This window comes from Nerophis lumbriciformis, linkage group LG16, assembly GCF_033978685.3.
Source record: "Nerophis lumbriciformis linkage group LG16, RoL_Nlum_v2.1, whole genome shotgun sequence".
Taxonomy (NCBI): Eukaryota; Metazoa; Chordata; class Actinopteri; order Syngnathiformes; family Syngnathidae; genus Nerophis; species Nerophis lumbriciformis.
The window spans coordinates 45,736,978-45,760,805 of NC_084563.2; the positions used below are offsets into that span (position 1 = coordinate 45,736,978).

A 23,828-nucleotide genomic window follows, 5' to 3' on the forward strand; every position below is an offset into this window, starting at 1 on the left:
ATGTTGTCTTTGTAGCATATTCAACTGAATATGGGTTGAAAATGATTTGCAAATCATTGTATTCCATTTATATTTACATCCAACACAATTTCCCAATTCATATGGAAACGGGGTTTGTAAATGGAAAAGGGGTAAGATTAAATAAGGTCTGCTTTTTCCTACCCATTTTCGGACATGTTATAATGCCAAACTGGAAATATCGATCACATTGTAACTTTATGCATGTTCGAAATAAAACTTAAACCATAAACCACATCGTTTTGTATCGTACTGCTTAGGTTTTTTTTTTTTTTTTTTTACATACACTTTAGTAAAATAAATTACCTAATATTATTTACATGGAATCTATGTAGTATTATACAGCCTATATGAGCCTGATTTATATAAACTACCCTGAACTAGGAAATGTTGTGGAAACACAAACCAAACAGGTCCACAGGAACTAAACGTTCCTGAACTTTTGGTGCAAAAGGGCGTATTGTCACCTTAAATCACAAGTGGATGGCTAGAATGCGGTTACTTTGAACAAAAAAATATTCACCTTGTAGTTGTTTTAAACTATCCTGCTCTTAGGTCAAACGCTGTAGTTTGTCCCTTTGTGCTGCTGTCACACAGATCCAGAATGGATTAGGAGGGATTGAGTGTGCAAATGAAAAAAAAGGGTAACAGCAATACATCTGTTTAACATGGATGGCGTGTGCAGACTGCAGTGAACAAACCTGGCTTTAAGCCCTCTTTGTGTGTTTGCATGTATTTTTCAAAAAGTGTGTGTGTGAGAGAGAGAGAGACAGAGAGATACTGTAGCCAGTGTGAGAGTGAAAGAGAGACAGAGTTTCAGAATTTATAATGTAAGTCGCACAGGGCGACTTACATTATAAATTCAAAATGTAATTTAATTCTCTGACCTCCACATTTTTGTTTCCACTTCCAGGGATAAAATATGAAACTACAGATTAAAAGGTTGAAATGCAAGTGGTCACAAATATCATCACACAAAAGGTTCTATAATAGACAATGAATACTCGCATCTTTGGGCCACTGGTGCAACTTGAATCCGTCCCTGTTGGTGTTGTTACACCCTCCGACAACACACCCACGAGGCATGATGTCTCCAAGGTACGGAAAACAGTCGAAAAAACGGAAAATAACAGAGCTATTTGACTCGTGTTTGAGAAAATGGCTGATTGCTTCCCGATGTGATGTCACGTTGTGACGTCATCGCTCCGAGAGCGAATAATAGAAAGGCGTTTAATTCGCCAAAATTCACCCATTTAGAGTTCGGAAATCGGTTAAAAAAATATACAGTCTTTTTTCTGCAACATCAAGGTATATATTGACGCTTACATAGGTCTGGTGATAATGTTCCCCTTTAACATTGGTGCAATCAGTCTCTGACTGAAGGCGCTTTTTCGATCACATCTAGGACATGGAAAAGCATCAAATCTTAAAATATGAGAGCATCTTTTCCCTCCGTCACCTGTTGGACTGGTGGTAGCTAAGTACGAACCACAGAGCCACCTTTATTAATCAGTTGGTTTAGTCCTTTCCTGTCTGCACTGGGTAGGCATTTTACCCAACATGCCAACTACTGTAAATATGAATGTGTCAGTTATGTTTTGAGGTCACAGAGATGTCCCGTTTGCCAGAGGAAAAAAGTAGCGAGTGCATCAAAAGACCGATGGTAAGAAGACATAAAGGCCTTAAACCCAATGTAACATATGAGACCTCTCCAGATTTGAATAGAAGCCTCTCCAGAATTGAATAGAAGACTCTCCTCTTGACAACGTTGAGATATGAACTGTCTGTCAAAACCTCAGAGACGGCACGTAGTTTGCACGATCTGCAAAACAATTTCCCCTTATGCCAATAGGACTTTTAGATACTACAAGTTTTACTGGAGGCGAAAAATAAAAGATGTACAGGGCAGCTAAAAATAACTGGGAATCCCACAGGTAACCACGAGAAGGCAGCTCGGTGGTCAGCCACTGCCAAATACTGACAGAAGGTGAGGCAGATCCCAAAGAGTCAGCTGAACGGCAAAAATAATAACCAGAATAGGAATGTCCCGATCCGATATTTGGATCGGATCGGCTGCCGATATTTGCCAAAAATTGCGTATCGGCAAGGCATGGGAAAATGCCAATCCAGATCCAGTTTAAAAAAAAACTCCGGTCCGTGTTTTCAACGCACCGATTTAAATAATACATTCCACTTTTCTGCTGCTCCGTAATTTCCGTTCCGCATTTTCCAGCACACCTTCAACACATCCACAGGTCTGTGAATTCTCACGCAGTTGCTTTTAGCTGCTGGCATTACCTTCTCACTCTTTCCTGTGTCTCCCTCTCACAGACAGCAAGTGCACCTTCTTACACACGTCACATACTGTCACGACATACGTCACATACTGTCACGTCATACGTCACATACGTATACGTCCTCCCCGAGCAGAGAGTTAGCAGCATGGTTAACGTTAGCTGTGATGCTAGCGCAGCCGTGCGAGCAACGCTCCTTCTAAGGTGCTCGCCTGTGCAATTGCGCACTGTTTAAACGTCCTCTGCGCATAGCAAATCTATGCCACGCACAAAATCAAATAAAAAAATAAGCGCATAACAATTTTCGACACACGGACACGACAGAGAAAACAGTTTTCGTCATCATTGTTCAAATATTGTAACGTCTGTCGAGACGCTTATCTCCATTCGGTGCCACGTCCACACCATCAAAATGCCGAGGCAAAAATTTCCACATCAACACCGTATGAAAAAATTAGTGATTTTTTTAGTTGTGATTTCCTTCTCTACATGAAAGTTTAAAAGTAGCATATATTAATGCAGTATGAAGAAGAATGTTTTAATGTAGACATGCAAGCCTTGAAAGAAAATTTTGAAAATCAAGACTACATTTCCTGCAAATGGGTGCATTTCTACCCTATATTTTAACTTTAGATTTATTCTCATATCAAACTCTTTTGGCTGTCTTTTTGACACTTACATCCGGCGCCCCCCTCCACACCCTGGATTATAAATAATGTAAATAATTCAATGTGATTATCTTGTGTGATGACTGTATTATGATGATAGTATATATCTGATAGTATATATCTGTATCATGAATCAATTTAAGTGGACCCCGACTTAAACAAGTTGAAAAACTTATTGGGGTGTTACCATTTAGTGGTCAATTGTATGGAATATGTACTTCACTGTGCAACCTACTAATAAAAGTCTCAATCAATCAATCAAAACACATAGAATCATCATACTGATGTGATTATATGCATCAAGTGTTCATTCAAGGCTAAGGCAAAATATCGAGATATATATTGTGTATCGCAATATGGCCTTAAAATATCGCAATATTAAAAAAAGGCCATATCGCCCAGCCCTAGTTCAATGATGCCATTTCTGTTTGTCATGTATAATTTTGTCTATTTTGTGTTTATCCTTGAATAAACAGGTCAGTTTCTTGTTACCAACCATTGTGTATTATTCAAACTCCCCTAATTCAGCTGGCTAGTTGTTATCAAGAGTACTAAAACCCTTTTCAACATGATTCTGACAACTAAGTAGGCTAAATAACTTTAAACTTTAATACATGCTCGGATAGGCCAGTATCGGTATCGGTCAGTATCGGTATCGGATCGGAAATGCAAAAACAATATCGGTATCGGATCGGAAGTGCAAAAACCTGGATCGGGACATCCCTAAATGGAACAAATGCAAGTCACTTACAGTATAGTAGAACAACAAAGCTCTGAGCAATGCATAGAGGGATCTATCCAAAGTCCAGCATCCTAAGGTTATACCCAAAGTGATAAAAGGGGGCCAAGGACTAATGGGCGTCTAAGAACAGAACCCAGGAAAAACAAAAAGCTTTCAAGAACATCAAGAAAATGGCCCCCAAGGGTGACCTGGTAAGTGAATGGCACAGGTAACAGAAGCCCAGTAAGATACTCAATCAACAAGACAATACACAATCTTTAATTAGGCTACCTTCAAAATCCAGGTGAATTTAGATTTTTCTGACTTCATGTCACCTGTATGTTGAGTTTTTCATGCCAATTTAGATTTGTAAAAATCCGACCATAGCCATTTTCTTATATGGGTATAAATCGAATGAATGCAATGCGACTGCTATCTGAAATCAAATCAGCGGCACTTTTACACTCACGTTCTTTCATATCATGGCAAGTTCTGTCCATCTCCAGCTATAACCTAAAGCTAGCGAGTAAGACCGGATGTTTTGGGCAGATTGTACGGGATTCATTGTGGCAGGAAGGCTTGTAACTCAGTTTTGTTGCTTACAAGTTAAAGCATAACATTTAGAAGAGAGACAGCGCTTATCTCATAACACTTTTAAGTGTGGGCACTCTTAAGTTGAGGCCCCACTGTAATATAAAGAAAATAAACATTGAAAATTCTTAATACACAAAATAATCAAACATTCCTATTTATTCATATAATGCACTCATAATCAGTGTTGGGTTAGTTACTGAAAACCAGTAACTAGTTACAGTTACTAGTTACTTTATTTCAAAAGTAACTCAGTTACTAACTCAGTTACTTACACCAAAAAGTAATGCGTTACTGTGAAAAGTAACTATTTAGTTACTTCTTTTTTTCTTCTTTTTTTTTTAAAGCTCCCATTAATGCCCTTTTTGCCTTCATTTCAGTACTGGAGAATAATACAATCTGTTGATCAACTTGACATACATTTTTATTTTCCTTTGAACATAATTAATGAAAAACAGTGCAACATAAAAAGGCATTCCTCCTTTCTTTAAACTTGGACCAATGACCATGAATAAAAAGCAAGTTAAAGTGCAACATAAGAAGGCACATCATCTTCCTTGAAACATAAAGCCTGACATCTGGAGTGATGCTGCTGTCTTGCACACTTGGAGCCATGGATTGTAGAATCCTTGTTTTCAGTGGCAGGATTATTGACACAGATGGTGAAGTTTCAGTGCTCAGTAGAGATGGAACACTTTTGAGGGGTTTAAGCACCTGGAGGACCTCACCTGCCACTCTCACATCATCATCAGACAGGGTGACATTTGTCTTCAGGGTGTTGTGGGTCAATGCAGAGTATATAGCTGCCTGCTGCTCCAACATATCATAAGTGGAGTTCCACCTCGTTGGGACATCATGTATGAGCAGGCAGCTTTAGCATTTCTTGCTTTGTCTTAAGCACATGAGCAGCTGTTGTGCTTGGGTGGAAGTAAGAAACCTTCCTGATCCTCCCAAAGAGGCGCTCCATCCAATTGACTGAGATTCCCTTCTGTGATGCCAAATTCACTACATGTGCAAAGCACCTATCTGTGGTCCCAGTCCTGCCTCATTCTCTGTAATTATTTGATTTTTGGCATTATCACGTGTGACTGGGATATCTTTATCTTCCATTCCTCCACTGCTTGTGTCAGCACCTGCGCAAGGTGACTCTCGTAGAGGGGGCGTGTCTTCTCATCTCCCAGTCTGCTGTGATGAAGTGAGCGCTTATAGTTCCGCTGGACGTCCACCCGTCTGTCATGAGCGCAACAGATGATGCTCGGGATAGTTCATCCACAACTTTTTTCTTCTCCTGCTCATAAAGATCTGGCACAATCTTATTGCTGAAGTGGGTGCGCGACGGGATGTCGTAACGTGGTTCAAGCACGTTCAGCATGTGTTTAAAACCCTCGTTTTGCACAACCGAGTCTGCACTTATAAACACACCGATTCAATGGCGGGGGCGTTCAAGCTCCTCCGTTACTCCGCTCGCCATGACCACGCTGTGTGTGGACTGAACGTGCCAACAACTTTTTTTTTTGTTTCATATATCAAACCGCGGATCAGTTGTGTGCCTCATCCCCTCCCCACACCCACACCCACACACACATAGACCGCGCCTCTTTTCTTCTCTCCGGCTTGTGACAGAGGAAGATTCAGAAGAACGACACCGCAGCGCTTCTGTTTCTAGCCGATACTACATCAAAAGTAACGTAAAATAACGCAGTAACGCATCATGTAGTAACGGTAACTAAATTACTGAATAAAAAAAATAACGCGTTAGATTACTAGTTACTTTGTAACGCGTTAGTCCCAACACTGCTCATAATCAACAACTTGAGTACAGCCACTGTTCACAAGATGAGGCATTCAAACGTACAGCACAACTATGTTTAAAATCAATATAAAACCGTTGTTTTTAATTTTTATTTACGTAACCCACTATGGGAACCTAGGTTGCACATTATATACATACCATGGTGGTTTCAGCAATGGAACCAAAGCTGTTGATGAAAATGTTACAGGAAACATTCACTGGAGGACCTGCAAAGGGATAATCACAACCATTACATACTATTCTAGCATACAAAACTCTACAATTTAAGCAGCCAGTATTTTCTGCTACATTCACGTTGAAATCGAGAGTAGTTAGTGTTTGTATGGAAATGAGAAATGACTGAAATCACTGTTTTAGATTTTGGAATCTCTTGAAAAAAACATTTTGTTAATAATTTCCATGTTATTTTTTTTACAAAATCAATTATTTCCTCTGTCACTGCAGTACAAAACTTCAAGTCATCAATTCCCTGTTGCTTTTATCACACAAATTATAATATTTGTTCATCTCCTTGCAATATTCTGATCGCTATGAAGTGTATATTTTATTGATCAGGGAACACCTGTATTTTGTCCAATTGTTCTGGGAAAGCACGGTGGAAGAGGGGTTAGTGCATCTGCCTCACAATACGAAGGTCCTGAGTAGTCTTGGGTTCAATCCCGGGCTCGGGATCTTTCTGTGTGGGGTTTGCATGTTCTCCCCGTGACTGCGTGGGTTCCCTCCGGGTACTCCGGCTTCCTCCCACTTCCAAAGTCATGCACCTGGGGATAAGTTGATTGGCAACACTAAATTGGCCCTAGTGTGTGAATGTGAGTGTGAATGTTGTCTGTCTATCTGTGTTGGCCCTGTGATAAGGTGGCGACTTGTCCAGGGTGTACCCCGCCTTCCGCCCGATTGTAGCTGAGATAGGCTCCAGCGCCCCCCGCGACCCCAAAGGGAATAAGCGGTAGAAAATGGATGGGATGGATGGATGGATGTTAATTATTTTCTAAATATTTTTCCAATGACTCTGGGGCCCTAGCACCAAGGCTGTGGTCTTCTTAAAGAGGAACTGCACTTTTTTGGGAATTTTGCCTATCGTTCACAATCATTATGAAAGACATGACAATGGGTGTTTTTTTGCGTTCTAAATATTAAATGCGATGAAAAATCCACGTACAAGGGAGCCTTTAGGAGCCGCTCTATTCAGCCAATAAAGCCCTTAAAAACATCCAAACACCTCCAGTGAGGTTTTATATACATGATGTAAGTATATATATGTAATGTAGTAACGGGCACATTTACAATAACATTTAATATTTATGTAGTTTGATCATTTTAAGCATTGTTTGCTTTTTCCCCCCCCCTTCATCTGTGATTATTACTTACTGCAGACTTTAAGGGGAACATTATCACAATTTCAGAAGGGTTAAAACCATTAAAAATCAGTTCCCAGTGGCTTATTTTATTTTTCAAAGTTTTTTTCAAAATTTTACCCATCACGCAATATCCCTAAAAAAAAGCTTCAAAGTGCCTGATTTTAACCATCGTTATATACACCCGTCCATTTTCCTGTGACGTCACATAGTGATGCCAATACAAACAAACATGGCGCATAGAACAGCAAGGTATAGCGACATTAGCTCGGATTCAGACTCGGATTTCAGCGGCTTAAGCGATTCAACAGATTACGCATGTATTGAAACGGATGGTTGTAGTGTGGAGGCAGGTAGCGAAAACGAAATTGAAGAAGAAACTGAAGCTATTGAGCCATATCGGTTTGAACCGTATGCAACTGAAACCGACGAAAACGACACGACAGCCAGCGACACGGGAGAAAGCGAGGAGGAATTCGGCGATCGCCTTCTAACCAACGATTGGTATGTGTTTGTTTGGCATTAAAAGAAACTAACAACTATGAACTAGGTTTACAGCATATGAAATACATTTGGCAACAACATGCACTTTGAGAGTACAGACAGCCCAGTTTTCATCAATTAATATATTCAGTAGACATACCCTCATCCGCTCGGAGATTTCTTTGACTTTTTGCATCTGCTTTGAGTGTCGCAGGATATCCACACATTATTGCCATCTCTGTCGTAGCATAGCTTTCGTCGGTAAAGTGTGCGGAACAAACGTCCAACTTCTTGCCACTGGTGCAACTTGAATCCGTCCCTGTTGGTGTTGTTACACCCTCCGACAACACACCGACGAGGCATGATGTCTCCAAGGTACGGAAAACAGTCGAAAAAACGGAAAATAACAGAGCTGATTTGACTCGGTGTTTGTAATGTGTTTGAGAAAATGGCGGATTGCTTCCCGATGGGACGTCACAACGAGAGCGAATAATAGAAAGGCGTTTAATTCGCCAAAATTCACCCATTTAGAGTTCGGAAATCGGTTAAAAAAATATATGGTCTTTTTTCTGCAACATCAAGGTATATATTGACACTTACATAGGTCTGGTGATAATGTTCCCCTTTAAATGAGAGCCAACAGACATAGTAAAACATATCTTACTGTGCAATGTCTGCTGCCATTAGAATGCCGACTGCTTGGATGTTCATATATTCGCATTTAAATGAAAAATGACCATAATCCTCACAAAGAAACGGGGCGGGGGGCCCGGTACCAAGTGACTTTTCGTGTCATTCTCGCCATATCCGGGTCCTTAATGGCTGTCAAAGTCTACCAACTTGTCGGCATACGTCCTCAGACTTCTTCTGTCCAGGTGATATGCATGATTTATGATCTAAAATAAACTACAGGGAGCAAGGAAGCGAGAAAACACCTCGCCAGTCGATCATGTCGAAATTGTACACAGGCTTGTGATCACAGCGTCGCTACAAAAGAGTTTTTCTGTGTTAGCGCTTATAACAATATCACTAATACTTGGTTAATATTCAAATCACGAAATGTAAATGGAGTATCTTTGGCGGTTTTTGAATGGTTATTAATTGGATTTTAATGGCGAAATAGATGACCTCCCTTTGGCTCCGCTGTATTTACAAGTTAGAATGCATCATCAAAAAACATTTGTAGTCATGTTTTTTTATAAAGATTGTGAAAAATAGGCAAAATTCCCCAAAAATTGCAATCAACTTTTTTTTTCCAAGTGAGACTTGATAAGAGAATCGATAAAATACCGACTCGATCATTCCCATTCCTAATAAAGGGTTAACTGGGTTTCTTACTTTAGTATTAATGATATCCATCCCTTATGCGCAAAATGCTCCTCTCTATGTTATGACACACTTTATCAAATTACATTTTTGTACATTATTGATGGTTTATAGAATTGTGACATGATAGTGGTGGTATTAAGAGGTGGATTAAGTTGGTTAAATACCCAAGTATGAAATGCACTGCATGCCACTGGGTTAAAAGCATACAGTATACATGTAGACAATTCATGAATATGGTTTTTCATGCATGATTACCATATTTTTCGGACTATAAGTCGCAGTTTTTTGCATAGTTTGGCCGGGGGTGCGACTTCTACTCAGGAGCGACTTATGTGTGAAATTATTAACACATTACCGTAAAATATCAAATAATATTATTTAGCTCATTCACGTAAGAGACTAGACCAGGGGTCGGCAACCTTTACCACTCAAAGAGCCATTTTGACCCGTTTCCACAAATTAAAGAAAACAATGGGAGCCACAAAACTCTTTTGAAATTTAAAATGAAATAACACTACATACAAAGTTTTTTTTTGCTTTGTGCTATGTATAAACCAGGGGTCTCAGACATGCGGCACGCACCTTAATATGGAAATGTAATGTTAGTGTGGCCCGCAAGTTTTATATGAAGGGCACTTGACAGCGTCACACTTGCCAACCCTCCCGATTTTTCCGGTAGACTCCCGAATTTCAGGGAAACTATTCTCTCGAATGTATGCTGATTTTCACCCAAACAACAATAATATGGGCGTGCCGTGATGTCACTACCTTTAGCGCCCTCTACGGCTTGAACAAACAGCTTGCCAGCCCAGTTACATGTTATATGAGGCTTCCGCAGACACACATAAGTGAATGCCAAGCATACTTGGTTAACAGCCATACAGATCACACTGAGGGTGGCGATATAAACAACTTTAACACTCTTCCTAATATGCGCTACACTGTGAACCCACACCAAACAAGAATGACAAACACATTTCGGGAGAACATCCGCACCGTAACACAACAGAACAAATACCCAGAATCCCATGCATCCCTAACTCTTCCGGGCTACTTTATACACCCCCGCTACTACCAAAGCCCGCCACCCCAACCTTGCCCCCCCCACACATCAACAACACCCTCACACCCCCCGTGCGTAGATTGAGGTGGGCGGGGTTTGGTGGTAGCAGGGTGTGTAATGTAGCCCGGAAGAGTTAGGGATGCATGGGATTCTGGGTATTTGTTCTGTTGTGTTTATGTTGTGTTACGGTGTGGATGTTCTCCCGAAATGTGTTTGTCATTCTTGTTTGGTGTGGGTTCACAGTGTGGCGCATATTTGTAACAGTGTTATAGTTGTTTATACTGCCACCATCAGTGTGATCTGTATGTCTGTTGAACAAGTATGCCTTGCTGTCACTTAGTGTGTGAGCAGACGCCGCATACAAAATGTGACTCGGCCGGCACGCTGTTTCTTAGGTGAAAAAGCGGACGCGACGACATGTTGTAGAGGACGCAAAATGCAGTGCCATCACGGCACGCCCTAGATTTTATTGTCCGGGTGAAAATCGGAGAATGTTTGCCCTGGGAGAGGCAGTGAAATCCGGAAGTCTCCCGGAAAAATCGGGAGGGTTGGCAAGAATGCAGCTGAGCCGCATCAGAGTGGTCAAAGAGCCGCATGCGGCTCCGGAGCTGCGGATTGCCGACCCCTGGACTAGACGTATAAGATTTCATGGGATTTAGCGATTAGGAGTGACAGATTGTTTGGTAAACGTATAGCATGTTGTATATGTTATAGTTATTTGAATGACTCTTACCATAATATGTTACGTTAACATACCAGTTGGTTATTTATGCCTCATATAACGTACACTTATTCAGCCTGTTGTTCACTATTCTTTATTTATTTTAAATTGCCTTTCAAATGTCTATTCTTGGTGTTGGCTTTTATCAAATAAATTTCCCCAAAAAACGCGACTTATACTCCAGTGCGACGTATATCTGTATTTTTCCTTCTTTATTATGCATTTTCGGCCAGACTTATACTCCGAAAAAATACGGTAGTTCATTGTCCAAGTAGATCAGTTGACTAATACCTTTAAAGTTTGGTCTTATTCTGGCATCATATCCAGATGTTCTTCCCATCAGTTTGTCCAGGAAGTCAGAGGGAGACATTGGGGCTTGTCGAGTTCTCGCAGCATTGTCACCCTCCTTGCACCGGCCAACACTGTTAAAGACACAATATAACACACACTTAACATTTTGTTATCTTAGCACAATATTGAGCTTAAAGGGGAACATTATCACCAGACCTATGTAAGCGTCAATATATACCTTGATGTTGCAGAAAAAAGACCATATATTTTTTTAACCGATTTCCGAACTCTAAATGGGTGAATTTTGGCGAATTAAACGCCTTTCTATTATTCGCTCTCGGAGCGATGACGTCACAACGTGAAGCAATCCGTCACATCGGGAAGCAATCCGCCATTTTCTCAAACACATTACAAACACCGAGTCAAATCAGCTCTGTTATTTTCCGTTTTTTCGACTGTTTTCCGTACCTTGGAGACATCATGCCTCGTCGGTGTGTTGTCGGAGGGTGTAACAACACCAACAGGGACGGATTCAAGTTGCACCAGTGGCCTGGTGAAGCTTAACAATGCTGTTGCTAACGACGTCATTGAATCTAACTTAGCTACGGACCTCGACAAAGCTATGATAAAAACATTAGCTCTCCACCTACGCCAGCCCTCATCTGCTCATCAACACCGAAGCTCACCTGCGTTCCAGCGATCGACGGAGCGACGAAGGACTTCACCCGATCATCGATGCGGTCGGCAGCTAGCGTCGGATAAGGCGTCTGCTATCCAAGTCAAAGTCCTCCTGGTTGTGTTACTGTAGCCAGACGCTAATACTTCGATCGCATCTACAGCTTTCTTCTTTGCAGTCTCCATTGTTCATTAAACAAATTGCAAAAGATTCACCAACACAGATGTCCAGAATACTGTGGAATTTTGCGATGAAAACTGAGCTTTTTGTATTGGATACAATGGCGTCCCAATACTTCCGTTTCAACCATCGACGTCACGCGCATACGTCATCATACCTAGACGTTTTCAACCGGAAGTTTCGCAGGAAATTTAAAATTGCACTTTATAAGTTAACCTGGCCGTATTGGCATGTGTTGCAATGTTAAGATTTCATCATTGTTATATAAACTATTAGACTGCGTGGTCGGTAGTAGTGGGTTTCAGTAGGCCTTTAAACGTGTGGACAATGCTGAAGAAACAAGTCCATGTCAGAAAACCAACACATTTAGCTGAACTACACCAATTTTGTGAAGAGGACTGATCAAAAATTCAAGCAGAAGCTTGTGGATGGCTACCAAAAGCGCCTTATTGCAGGTAAACTTGCCAAGGGACATGTAAGCAAATATTAACATTGCTGTATGTATACTTTTGACCCAGCACATTTGCTCACATTTTCAGTAGACCCATAATAAATTCATAAAAGAACCAAACTTCATGAACGTGTTTTGTGACCAACAAATATGTGCTCCAATCACTCTATCACAAAAAAAATAAGAGTTGTAGAAATGATTGGAAAGTCAAGACAGCCATGACATTATGTTCTTTACAAGTGAAAGTAAACTTTTGACCACGACTCTATGTAAATGTGTACATGTGTAAAGGCGTATAGGTGAATAAATGTCAGTGTATACGTGGGCCAGAGGCTTCTGGAATATTCCCACATTTTTACCACCCATTTTCACAATTCTGGAGAAGTAATAAAAAATGGATGGATGGGTGTTAAAAAAATACTTGAAATATGCGAGTAATGGGAGTCACCATTGTAGCCTTGAAAGCCCTGTAAAACATCTTCAAAACCTTAAATCAACATTTTATACACACAGTGCAAGTCTATAAATAATGTAGTAAAAGACACGTTCATAACAATATGTTCAATATTTACCATATTTTGATCATTTTAATAATTTCCAGGCCTGATTTATTCCGCGCATTGATTTCTGTTTCCATAGCAGCGCACGTTTGAGTTCTGGCAACATGTGTGTTCCTACTTACGGAATCAAAAAAGTGTGTTTTTTTTAATCATGGCAGACTTGGTAACAGACTACAAAGACAACTATTTTTACACAAATGAGGATTTACAACGTACTGCTGCTTATAAAAGCAAGCACAAAGGAAGAATGATACGTTGGAGCAGACGGGAGCCGGGAGAGGGGGATGAAAGCGATTTTGTTGCGTTAAATATGGAACTTGGAGCCAAGCTATTTTGACATAAATAGATTGCTCACCCAAAATGAACAGAAAACGTCCCCGGCCAGCTGGACCAGATGAACAACTGTCCATCAAGTTGTAAGATCAATGTACGAATAGGACAGCAGCCGCAACTTATGAAGCTTTTTCTCTTTTATTTTATTTTTTTTTAAACAGCCTCAAGTCGTCTCCTTACTCTTTCAGCTCAGAACAGCAGCACACTTCCCCCCCTTCACAATAACAGTGCTGTGCACAACATCTGGTCTGACTGCACAAAATAAAGGTTTAAAAAAAAAAAAACTTTATACAAGCATAATGTGCTTAAATCACTTATTGATACATTTACAAAATGTTTATGCTTTGACATAAAATATTGGCCAAATTTTTCAAAGATGTATTGCACCAATAAATGAGGATTTTTGCATTTAATTAACAAACATCTTATATTGTATTGTATTTATGAGACAAAAAGCACACGCTCTTTGGTCGTAAAATAAATGTAAAAGGTAAAAAAAAAAAGTAATCTTTTTTTTTTTACAGGAAAAATTTTGTTTTATTGTTTTGTTTTTTCATATTGCTATCTCAATTTATTGTTGTTACTACTATTATTATTTTACTGGTTGTTGTTTATTCATTACAAACAGTGCTTGTAAAATTATTTTAAAGTAATTAAATCATATTTACTCATTACTTTGCCAGGAAAATAATTGAATTACTAAAGTAATTACTGTTTAAAAAATTAAAATAGCAATTATTACTAGAGATGTCCGATAATGGCTTTTTTGCCGATATCTGATATTCCGATATTGTCCGACTCTTAATTACCGATTCCGATACTAACCGATACCGATGCATACACTTGTGGAATTAACACATTATTATGCCTAATTTTGTTCTGATGCCCGCTGGATGCATTAAACAATGTAACAAGGTACTCCAAAATAAATCAACTCAAGTTATGGAAAAAAAATGCCAACATGGCACTGCCATATTTATTATTGAAGTCACAAAGTGCATTATTTTTTTTAACATGACACAAAACAGCTGAGAGAGCATGAGGAGGTTGAGGTGGACGGGGTTAGGGGGGTGGGGGGGATTGATGTGGAGTGGGGTGAGTAGGGGGTAGCGGGGGGTGTATATTGTAGCGTCCAGGAAGAGTTAGTGCTACAAGGGGTTCTGGGTATTTGTTCTGTTGGGTTTATGTTGTGTTACGGTGCGGATGTTCTCCCGAAATGTGTTTGTCATTCTTGTTTGGTGTGGGTTCACAGTGTGGCGCATATTTGTAACAGTGTTAAAGTTGTTTATACGGCCACTCTCAGTGTGACCTGTATGGCTATTGACCAAGTATGCCTTGCATGCACTTGTGTGTGTGTGAAAAGCTGTAGATATTATGTGATTGGGACGGCACACAAAAGCTGTGCCTTAAAGGTTTATTGGCGCTCTGTACTTCTCCTTACGTCCGTGTACCACTCCGTACAGCGGCGTATTAAAAAGTCATACATTTTACTTTTTGAATACGATAATTTCCGATATTACATTTTAAAATATTTATCGGCCGATAATATCGGCAGTCCGATATTATCAGACATCTCTAATTATTACGTAAAATAAAATAAAAAATTATAATAAAAAAAAAACTTACATGTGTGCGCCTTTAAAAGGCAGTACCTGTTGCCAAGTGACGTATAACTAAACAAAGAGATGAGCTGAATCTAATCTAATCATTACACTTTGACAACAGATGTTCATCCAAAACCCGAAAAGTCAACCTCAAACTAGCAGGACGGTTTGGAGGGGGACAAGTGGGCCTGGGTAGTGTTCAGTGGCGCCGAGACACAGCATAACCCAGGCTTTATAAGTGTATCAAAAATAAAAATTATTGTGGGCGTCTCAATGACTAGTGGTTATTTTCTTTTCATAGGCGGTCTCAAAATGTAACCTCCACGAACAGCAGGCATCCACTGTATTATCAAACATTTTATAACAAATATTATTTTTGGTATGTAAAGTAAAATGAGTGCAGTGTTCAGAGGGCTGTTTTAGTAAAAAGGCCTAAAAAAAAAAATAGCATACTATCCCCATCGGACAAGAAAACCTGAAAATGCTTCTTGAGGCATACAACAGCTTATCAGACAAAACCAGCAGACACCATCACTAAAAAATTAAAGAGAGACAAGGGCAAGCATGTAATGCATTATGCAGTTTTTTTTCCCAAACATCCCTCTTTTACAATAACAGCTTTTACTAAAACTTACAATTGGATTTAAAAAAAATGCTTACTAAAAAAAAAAGGAGTCATTGGACCAAAACGTCCAACAAAGTCAAAAAAGGTGATTAAAAGATTAGCAAAAGTTAAACTTTATATAAAACAGTTTATAGTTATCAATATATAGTGCTATTAACTGCTCCTATACACTGCATTAATACTAATGATTTTGTTTCCAATCTGATACCGGATAATATTCAGGCTAGTACCGGTCCGATACCGATACTTTGTGCAAATATACCTAATGTGTCTGGTAAAATTAAAAAGAAATAGTGCATTTCGAGTGTTGCTGCTCTTGTGGAATCGTCTTCAAATGATATAAAATCACAGGGTGAAACAAATGGTGGTGTTATTCTGCACTGAATGGGTTATCTTATTTATGTTCAACTTTATATTAGTTGTCTCCAAATAGCTTACAATAAACGGGTACACTTGCTTTTTTATAATACTGATTGACTCATTTTAATTGACAGTAATTTTCTAAAATAAACAAATGAAAAACTGAAAGACATTTTAAAACAAGCTATGAGTGCACTTTAGTGCATGATGTCAATAAGATGACATATCAAAACAACACTAAATTAAAATGCACTTTTTGTACAGAATGCCACTACAATAGTTTAAAACAAATAAAGTGCACTTTTGTGCAAGATATTTCAATAACTGTCAAATAAAAATGAGCTGCATAATAGGAAATCAAATAGTGTATGTCCTTCGCTGTGTGGTAGGTTCCTACGGACGTTATCTCCTTCTGTTGTTGACTATTTTTTTCATACGGTGTTGATGTGGAAATGGTTGCCTCGGCATTTTGTTGGTGTGGCACCGAACGGAGATGTTGACATGCAGAGTTTCAAACACTTCACCCTCTAGCGGGTGGCTTTACAAATGATGCTACATTAGCAGTGGTGCTACTTTTTGGAGCAACGCTTTTGCCCCACACTTGACAAATTACGGTTGTCTGTTCGACATATTCCCGCTTGAAGCCAAACCACCACCAGACGATGGACCCCCGTGCTGTTTTTCTTGGGAATTAATTCTTCCTTCATTTGTTACCAGATTCGCACCTTCTTTCTCTCGTATTACCGCTCGCACCAGAGCTAACGTTACCCATGCCGCTACCTCTCTGCTCTGCGAGGGCTTATACGTATGTGACGTATGTAAGAAGGTGCGCTTGTTTTATGTCTCTGTGAGAAGGAGAGACTAGAAAGAGTGGGAAGAGCCTGTAGTGTAATGCCCGCAGCTAAAAGCAACTGCGTGAGAACGTATACCCCAATATCACGATATAGTCATTTTCTATATCATACAGAGACAAACCCGCGATATATCGAGTATATCGATATATCGCCCAGCCCTACATGGAAGTTAGAGCTACTTTTCTGTTAATTGTAACGTCGCTACTTAACAATTAAATATGCTATCTGTGTTGGCCCTGCAATGAGGTGGCAACTTTTCCAGGGTGTAGCCCGCCTTCCACCCGAATGCAGCTGGAATAGGCTCCAGCCACCCCCGCAACCCCGAAAGGGACAAGTGGTAGAAAATGGTTGGATGGATTAAAGGCCTACTGAAACCCACTACTACCGATCATGCAGTCTGATAGTTTATATATCAATGATGAAATCTTAACATTGCAACACATGCCAATACAACCGGGTTAGCTTACTTAAGTGCAATTTTAAATTTCGCGCGAAATATCCTGCTGAAAACGTCTCGGTATGATGACGCCGGCACGTGACGTCACAGATTGTAGAGGACATTCTGGGACAGCATGGTGGCCAGCTATTAAGTCGTCTGTTTTCATCGCAAAATTCCACAGTATTCTGGTGAATCTTTTGCAATTTGTTCAATGAACAATGGAGACAGCAAAGAAGAAAGCTGTAGGTGGGAAGCGGTGTATTGCGGCCGGTGGCTGCAGCAACACAAACACAGCCGGTGTTTCATTGTTTACATTCCCGGAAGATGACAATCAAGCTTTACCATTGGCCTGTGGAGAACTGGGACAACAGAGACTCTTACCAGGAGGACTTTAAGTTGGATATGCAGACGCGGTACCGTGAGTACGCATGCAGCTGCGGCTTCCAAACATTTGATCGCTTGCCCGTACGTGCGTGCCGCTATGTGCATGTCACGTACGTAACTTTGGGGACTTTGGGGAAATATATGTGCTGTATGAACTTTGGGGAGGTGAACGGTACTTTGGGCTGTGGGATTGAGTGTGTTGTGCAGGTGTTTGAGTTGTATTGGCGGGTTATATGGACGGGAGGGGGGAAGTGTTTGTTATGCGGGATTAATTTGTGGCATATTAAATATAAGCCTGGTTGTGTTGTGGCTAATAGAGTACATATATGTCTTGTGTTTATTTACTGTTTTAGTCATTCCCAGCTGAATATCAGGTCCCACCCGCCTCTCACAGCATCTTCCCTATCTGAATCGCTCCCACTGCCCTCTAGTCCTTCACTCTCACTTTCCTCATCCACAAATCTTTCATCCTCGCTCAAATTAATGGGGAAATCGTTACTTTCTCGATCCGAATCGCTCTCGCTGCTGGTGGCCATGATTGTAAACAATGTGCAGATGTGAGGAGCTCCACAACCTGTGACGTCACGCTACTCATCTGCTACTTCCGGTACAGGCAAGGCTTTTTTATCAGCGACCAAAAGTTGCGAAATTTATCGTCGATGTTCTCTACTAAATTCTTTCAGCAAAAATATGGCAATATCGCGAAATGATCAAGTATGACACATAGAATGGACCTGCTATCCCCGTTTAAATCAGAAAATCGCATTTCAGTAGGCCTTTAAGGGAGCTATCATGTTTTGAAGTTCACTTTCTAAAATGCAGGGAACACATTTCTCTATTGTCTTTATCAGGACAACATAATAATCCAGGACATAAAAGCAATTTATTTTAGAACTTCAAAAATGTGTAGCCCCCTTAATATTTGGCCTATTACAATGGTTAAAGTACAATTGAAAAGCTTGTTCCTATGTATTTGAAATGGTTCCGTTCTTATTTAGAAATTTAGCATTTGATTTTTTTGTCACAGATGTCAGTGCTTCTCAAATTGTACGAGAAGGAAGAAGAACATTTTATGCTGCGCCCCTCACCCCCACAACTATAAATACTATCATTTGCCTATAAAATTGTTATAAGTACACCCAGGGCCGGCCCGTGGCATAGGCCGTATAGGCAAATGCTAAGGGCGCCGTCCATCAGGGGGCGCCATGCCAGTGCCACAAATGTTGGAGAAAAAAAAAAGTTGGTACTATTATTTCTAAATACAAAAAATAATCCCTCGTTAATTAAAATGCAAAGTAAAGCCTATATAATAGAAATATTATTTGTTACAACATTACGCCCCCCCCCCCCACGGTGCGCCCCCTCCCTTCCCATATCATGACTCTTTTTGGACGTCACCACATCAAAAAATCAACACAAGATGTCAAAACGGCCAAAACTGTCAGGTGCCCAGGGAAGAAAAAAGAGAAAAGAAGAGGAGGAGAAACGAGAAAAGACACAGAGGTAGCAGGTAGGTAACGTTAACCTACATGAAATTATTTGTCTGTTACAGAATGTGATAGTAGCTGTCTTTTTAGCATTAGGCTAATGTTACATGATTCGGCAATTGCTAATCAATAAATAGCTAGTTCTGTTTTAACGTCGGGTTAATATTGTGGAGGGGGGTAAATTGTTATGGAAAATAATAATGTAACGTTAGGTAATTACAGTACTCCCACCTTACATTCCTCAGGGACATTTGTATTAGATCTTTTAAGCAGGTGTTTTTTGTTTACATTGTTATTGCCTTCTGGTTAGCTAATGTTTGCCCTGCAGGTAATAGTCACTTTTCCACCCCTTTATATATTAGGTATAGTTGTAAGCCTAGTTGTTAAAGTGCACATCATTAATGTTAATTAAGCAATATGTATGTAAAAAATATTGTATTTCATATATTCATTTTTTATTTTTTGCATTCATTTATTTATTCATATTTTTTTAATCTTGTTAACTATTCTGATTGTTAATTTGCTTTCTTTAAGTAAAAAAAAGGTCAAATACAAAGCTATTCGGTTTCTTGTGAGTATATACACTTCACTGCCGATGTGGGGGGGCGCTACCTAAAATCTTGCCTAGGGCGCCAGATTGGTTAGGGCCGGGCCTGAGTACACCTCTGCATAACATCGGATCACTTTTAAAATTAAACAAAACACCACACCGGTCTTTCCTCGTCTCCCACCGTAGTCGCAGTGAAGCCAAGCGGTACATACACTTTGTCATATTGTAGTAGGGGCAAAAGAGACATGTTCCCGTATTGCATCGGGCGAGCCCGCTTCACTGTTTCATATTTTGGGGTTTTCCTCAGCTAAACTCAGAAACAAATCTGAAATCATTGTCTTCGGCCCACAGAAGCAAATATAAACTATTAGTCAACTTGAGATCCTCTGCCTGAATCCTAATAATCAGGTTAGAAATCTAGGGGTAATAATGGACTCAGACTTGACATTTAACAGCAATAACATCAGCACCTTTCTCACCACCACAAAAAACATTGCCACAATCAGAGGAATAATGTCTAAATCAGACTTAGAAAGACTAGTCCATGGTATATGGTAATCGGGTTGTATAGCGCTTTTCTACCTTCAAGCGCGTTGACACTATTTCTAACCACTATTTCCAACCACGACCAGGAACAAGGGCGAAGTGTCTTGCCCAAGGAAACAACAGACGTGACTAGGATGGTAGAAGCCGGGGATCTAACCAGCAACTCAGGTTGCTGGCACGGCCGCCCTCCCAATTGAGCCACGCCGTCCACTCCCATGACTTTGTCTCCAACACGTTAAGACTACTGTAATGGCCTTCTCACTGGGCTCTCTAAACAAGCTGTAAAGCAGCTACAGTGCATCCAAAATGCTGCTGCTCGAGTCCTGACCAGAACCAGGAAATACGACCATATTAGTCCAGTGTTTAGGTCACTGCACTGGCTTCCAGCTGCTCAGAAAATAAGGCTTTAAAACAACCCTCTCCCCTCCCTGACAGACATTTACACCTCCCGCTGCCTCAGCAGAGCTACCAACATTATTAAGGACAGCTCCCACCCTGGCTTTGACCTGTTTGACCAGCTGCCCTCAGGAAGGCACTACAGGGTCATCAGGTCTAAGACAAACAGACTCAAGAACAGTTTTTTCCCCCTAAAACCATAACCACAGTGAACTCTCATACATACTTGCCAACCTTGAGACCTCCGATTTCGGGGGGTGGGGGGGGGCGTGCTTAAGAGGGGAGGAGTATATTTACAGCTAGAATTCACCAAGTCAAGTATTTCATATATATATATATAAATATAAATATATATATCTAAGAAATACTTGGCTTTCAGTGAATTCTAGCTAGCTATATATATATATATATATATATATATATATATATATATATATATATATATATATATATATATATATATATATATATATATATATATATATACATACATATATATATATACATATATACATATAAATAAAAGAAATACTTGAATTTCAGTGTTAATTTATTTACACATATACACGCACATAACACTCATCTACTCATTGTTGAGTTAAGGGTTGAATTGTCCATCCTTGTTCTATTCTCTGTCACTATTTTTCTAACCATGCTGAACACCCTCTCTGATGATGCATTGATGTGTGGCACGCACAAAAGTGCTTTCATCAAATGCATTAGAGACTGGAATCTTCCATCTCTCCCTAGCATGGCCCAAAACCGGTCGATCATTGCTTCCTGAGGAAGATCTTCAGGGCCAAGCACTTGATAGTCCACTACTTCTTCCCGGAGGCTATCCAGGTCCAATCACAGCTGCGGCTTGGAATTTACAAGCTGTTATGAGAGTAGCGTATGTGTGTGTGTGGCCCTTTAATAGGTGAACATGTGAGGTGAGTGACGTCAGTGAGTGTGTGGGCGAGAGAAGAGAGGGAGCGGTAGCGTCAGTGCGGGCGGGACTAGTTTGTTTTGTGTTGGATTGGCTGTGTGCAAGCAATCAATAAAGCAAGATTTGCAACTAATCGCCGGACTCAGGCAGGAAAGGTGCAACAAAGCGTATTTCTTCATCTTACGTGGCGTCACCATGGCTGTATCTTTCTTGTTCTTCTGCTTCGTCTCCTTGTTGTGTGCGCGATTGTGCACTGCACTCTCTAAAAGCCGTATATGTTATTGATGTTATAGATGGCAGTATTGTCCTGTTTAAGAGTGTCACAACATTGCTGTTTACGGCAGACGAACTGCTTTACGGTAGACAAAAAACGTGACTGCTGCTGTTGTGTGTTGTTACCGCGCTGGGAGGACGTTAATGAAACTGCCTAACAATAAACCCACATAAGAAACCAAGAACTCGCCCTCCATCATTCTACAGTTATAATGTGATTGGGCAGGGACACTGTTTAAATCGCTGGAAAGCGGACTCAGGTCCGCATGGAGCTGGAGGGGGCGTGGCCTCCAGCTCCACCTGAATTTCGGGAGATTTTCAGGAGAAAATTTCAGTTTTCGGGAGAGGCGCTGAATTTCGGGAGTCTCCCGGAAAATCCGGGAGGGTTGGCAAGTATGCTCATAGGCACTGATTTTATAGTTTAGCACCTCTCTGTGTGAAATTTTTACTTTCCACCCATAGTCTGACAAATATGCAGATATAGTATATAGTGTACCGTATTTCTCAGACTATAAGTCGCAGTTTTTTTTTCATAGTTTGGTCGGGCTCCAGTGCGACTTATATATGTTTTTTTCCTTTTTTATTATGTATTTTCGGCAGGTGCGACTTATACTCCGGTGCGACTTATACTCCAAAAAATACGGTATATATAGTATATAGTTGTTCGGCAGCTGCACGGCCGCAGAGATAAAGGCGCTCTAGAGGGTCGTAAACACCGCCCAAAAGATCATCGGATGCCCCCTCTCCTCCCTGGCTGACCTGTACAGCTCTCGCTGTCTCAGAAAAGCACAGAGCACCCTGAAAGACCCATTCCACCCTGGGCACTGCCACCTAGAACTGCTACCCTCGGGCTATAGGGCAGTGGTCCCCAACCTTTTTGTAACTGCGGACCGGTCAACGCTTGAAAGTTTGTCCCACGGACCAGGGGGGGTATGTTTTTTGTTTTGGTTTTATTTGTCATAAAAAAATACAATCATGTGTGCTTACGGACTGTATCCCTGCAGACTGTATTGATCTATATTGATATGTAAGGCAGGAACCAGAAATATTAGTAACAGAAAGAAACAACCTTTTTGTGTGAATTCGTATGAATGAGTGTAAATGGGGGTGGGAGGTTTTTTGGGTTGGTGCACTAATTGTAAGTGTTTCTTGTGTTTTTTATGTTGATTTAATTAAAAATAAAAAAATAAAAAAATAATAATAATAATAATAATAATAATAATTTCTTGTGTGGCCCGGTACCAATCGATCCACGGCCCGGTGGTTGAGGACCACTGCTATAGGGTGCTAAAAGCGGGCCCAAAAAAAGCAGTTTTTACCCAAGAGCCATAGTAGCATTAAACAGGCCCTGAGTGAACACAATGTGTCCGTCATGTCCTCATGTCTTTTATTTTTCGGACTATAATGTGCAATAATGTTGGACTGTGCAATATATCCCAAATGGCCTCTTGATAAGTGCAATAATACTGGACTGTGAAACAGAATAATGTGCAATAACCTGTCACCTTACACCTCTGTCACTTATATTATATTATATATATATATATATATATATATATATATATATATATATATATATATATATATATATATATAAATAAATACGGCGTGGCGAAGTTGGTAGAGTGGCCGTGCCAGCAATCGGAGGGTTGCTGGTTACTGGGGTTCAATCCCCACCTTCTACCATCCTAGTCACTTTCGTTGTGTCCTTGGGCAAGACACTTAACCCCTTGCTCCTGATGGCTGCTGGTTAGCGCCTTGCATGGCAGCTCCCGCCATCAGTGTGTGAATGTGTGAATGTGGAAATAGTGTCAAAGCGCTTTGAGTACCTTGAA

General features: G+C 40.3%; 1 protein-coding gene across 2 annotated transcripts in view; it reads right to left on the reverse strand.

Annotated features, from left to right (window-relative positions):
- The window catches only part of glra3 (glycine receptor, alpha 3), a 140,584-nt gene that overhangs the window by 114,869 nt on the left and 1,887 nt on the right, over positions 1–23,828 (reverse strand). For both annotated transcript variants that reach the window (XM_061977241.2, XM_061977240.2), the window contains exons 2-3: positions 11,348–11,478; positions 6,244–6,311 (exon numbers count right to left, since the gene is read on the reverse strand). In XM_061977241.2, the coding sequence (XP_061833225.1) occupies positions 6,244–6,311; positions 11,348–11,478 (199 nt within the window). The remainder of the gene's footprint in view (positions 1–6,243; positions 6,312–11,347; positions 11,479–23,828) is intronic.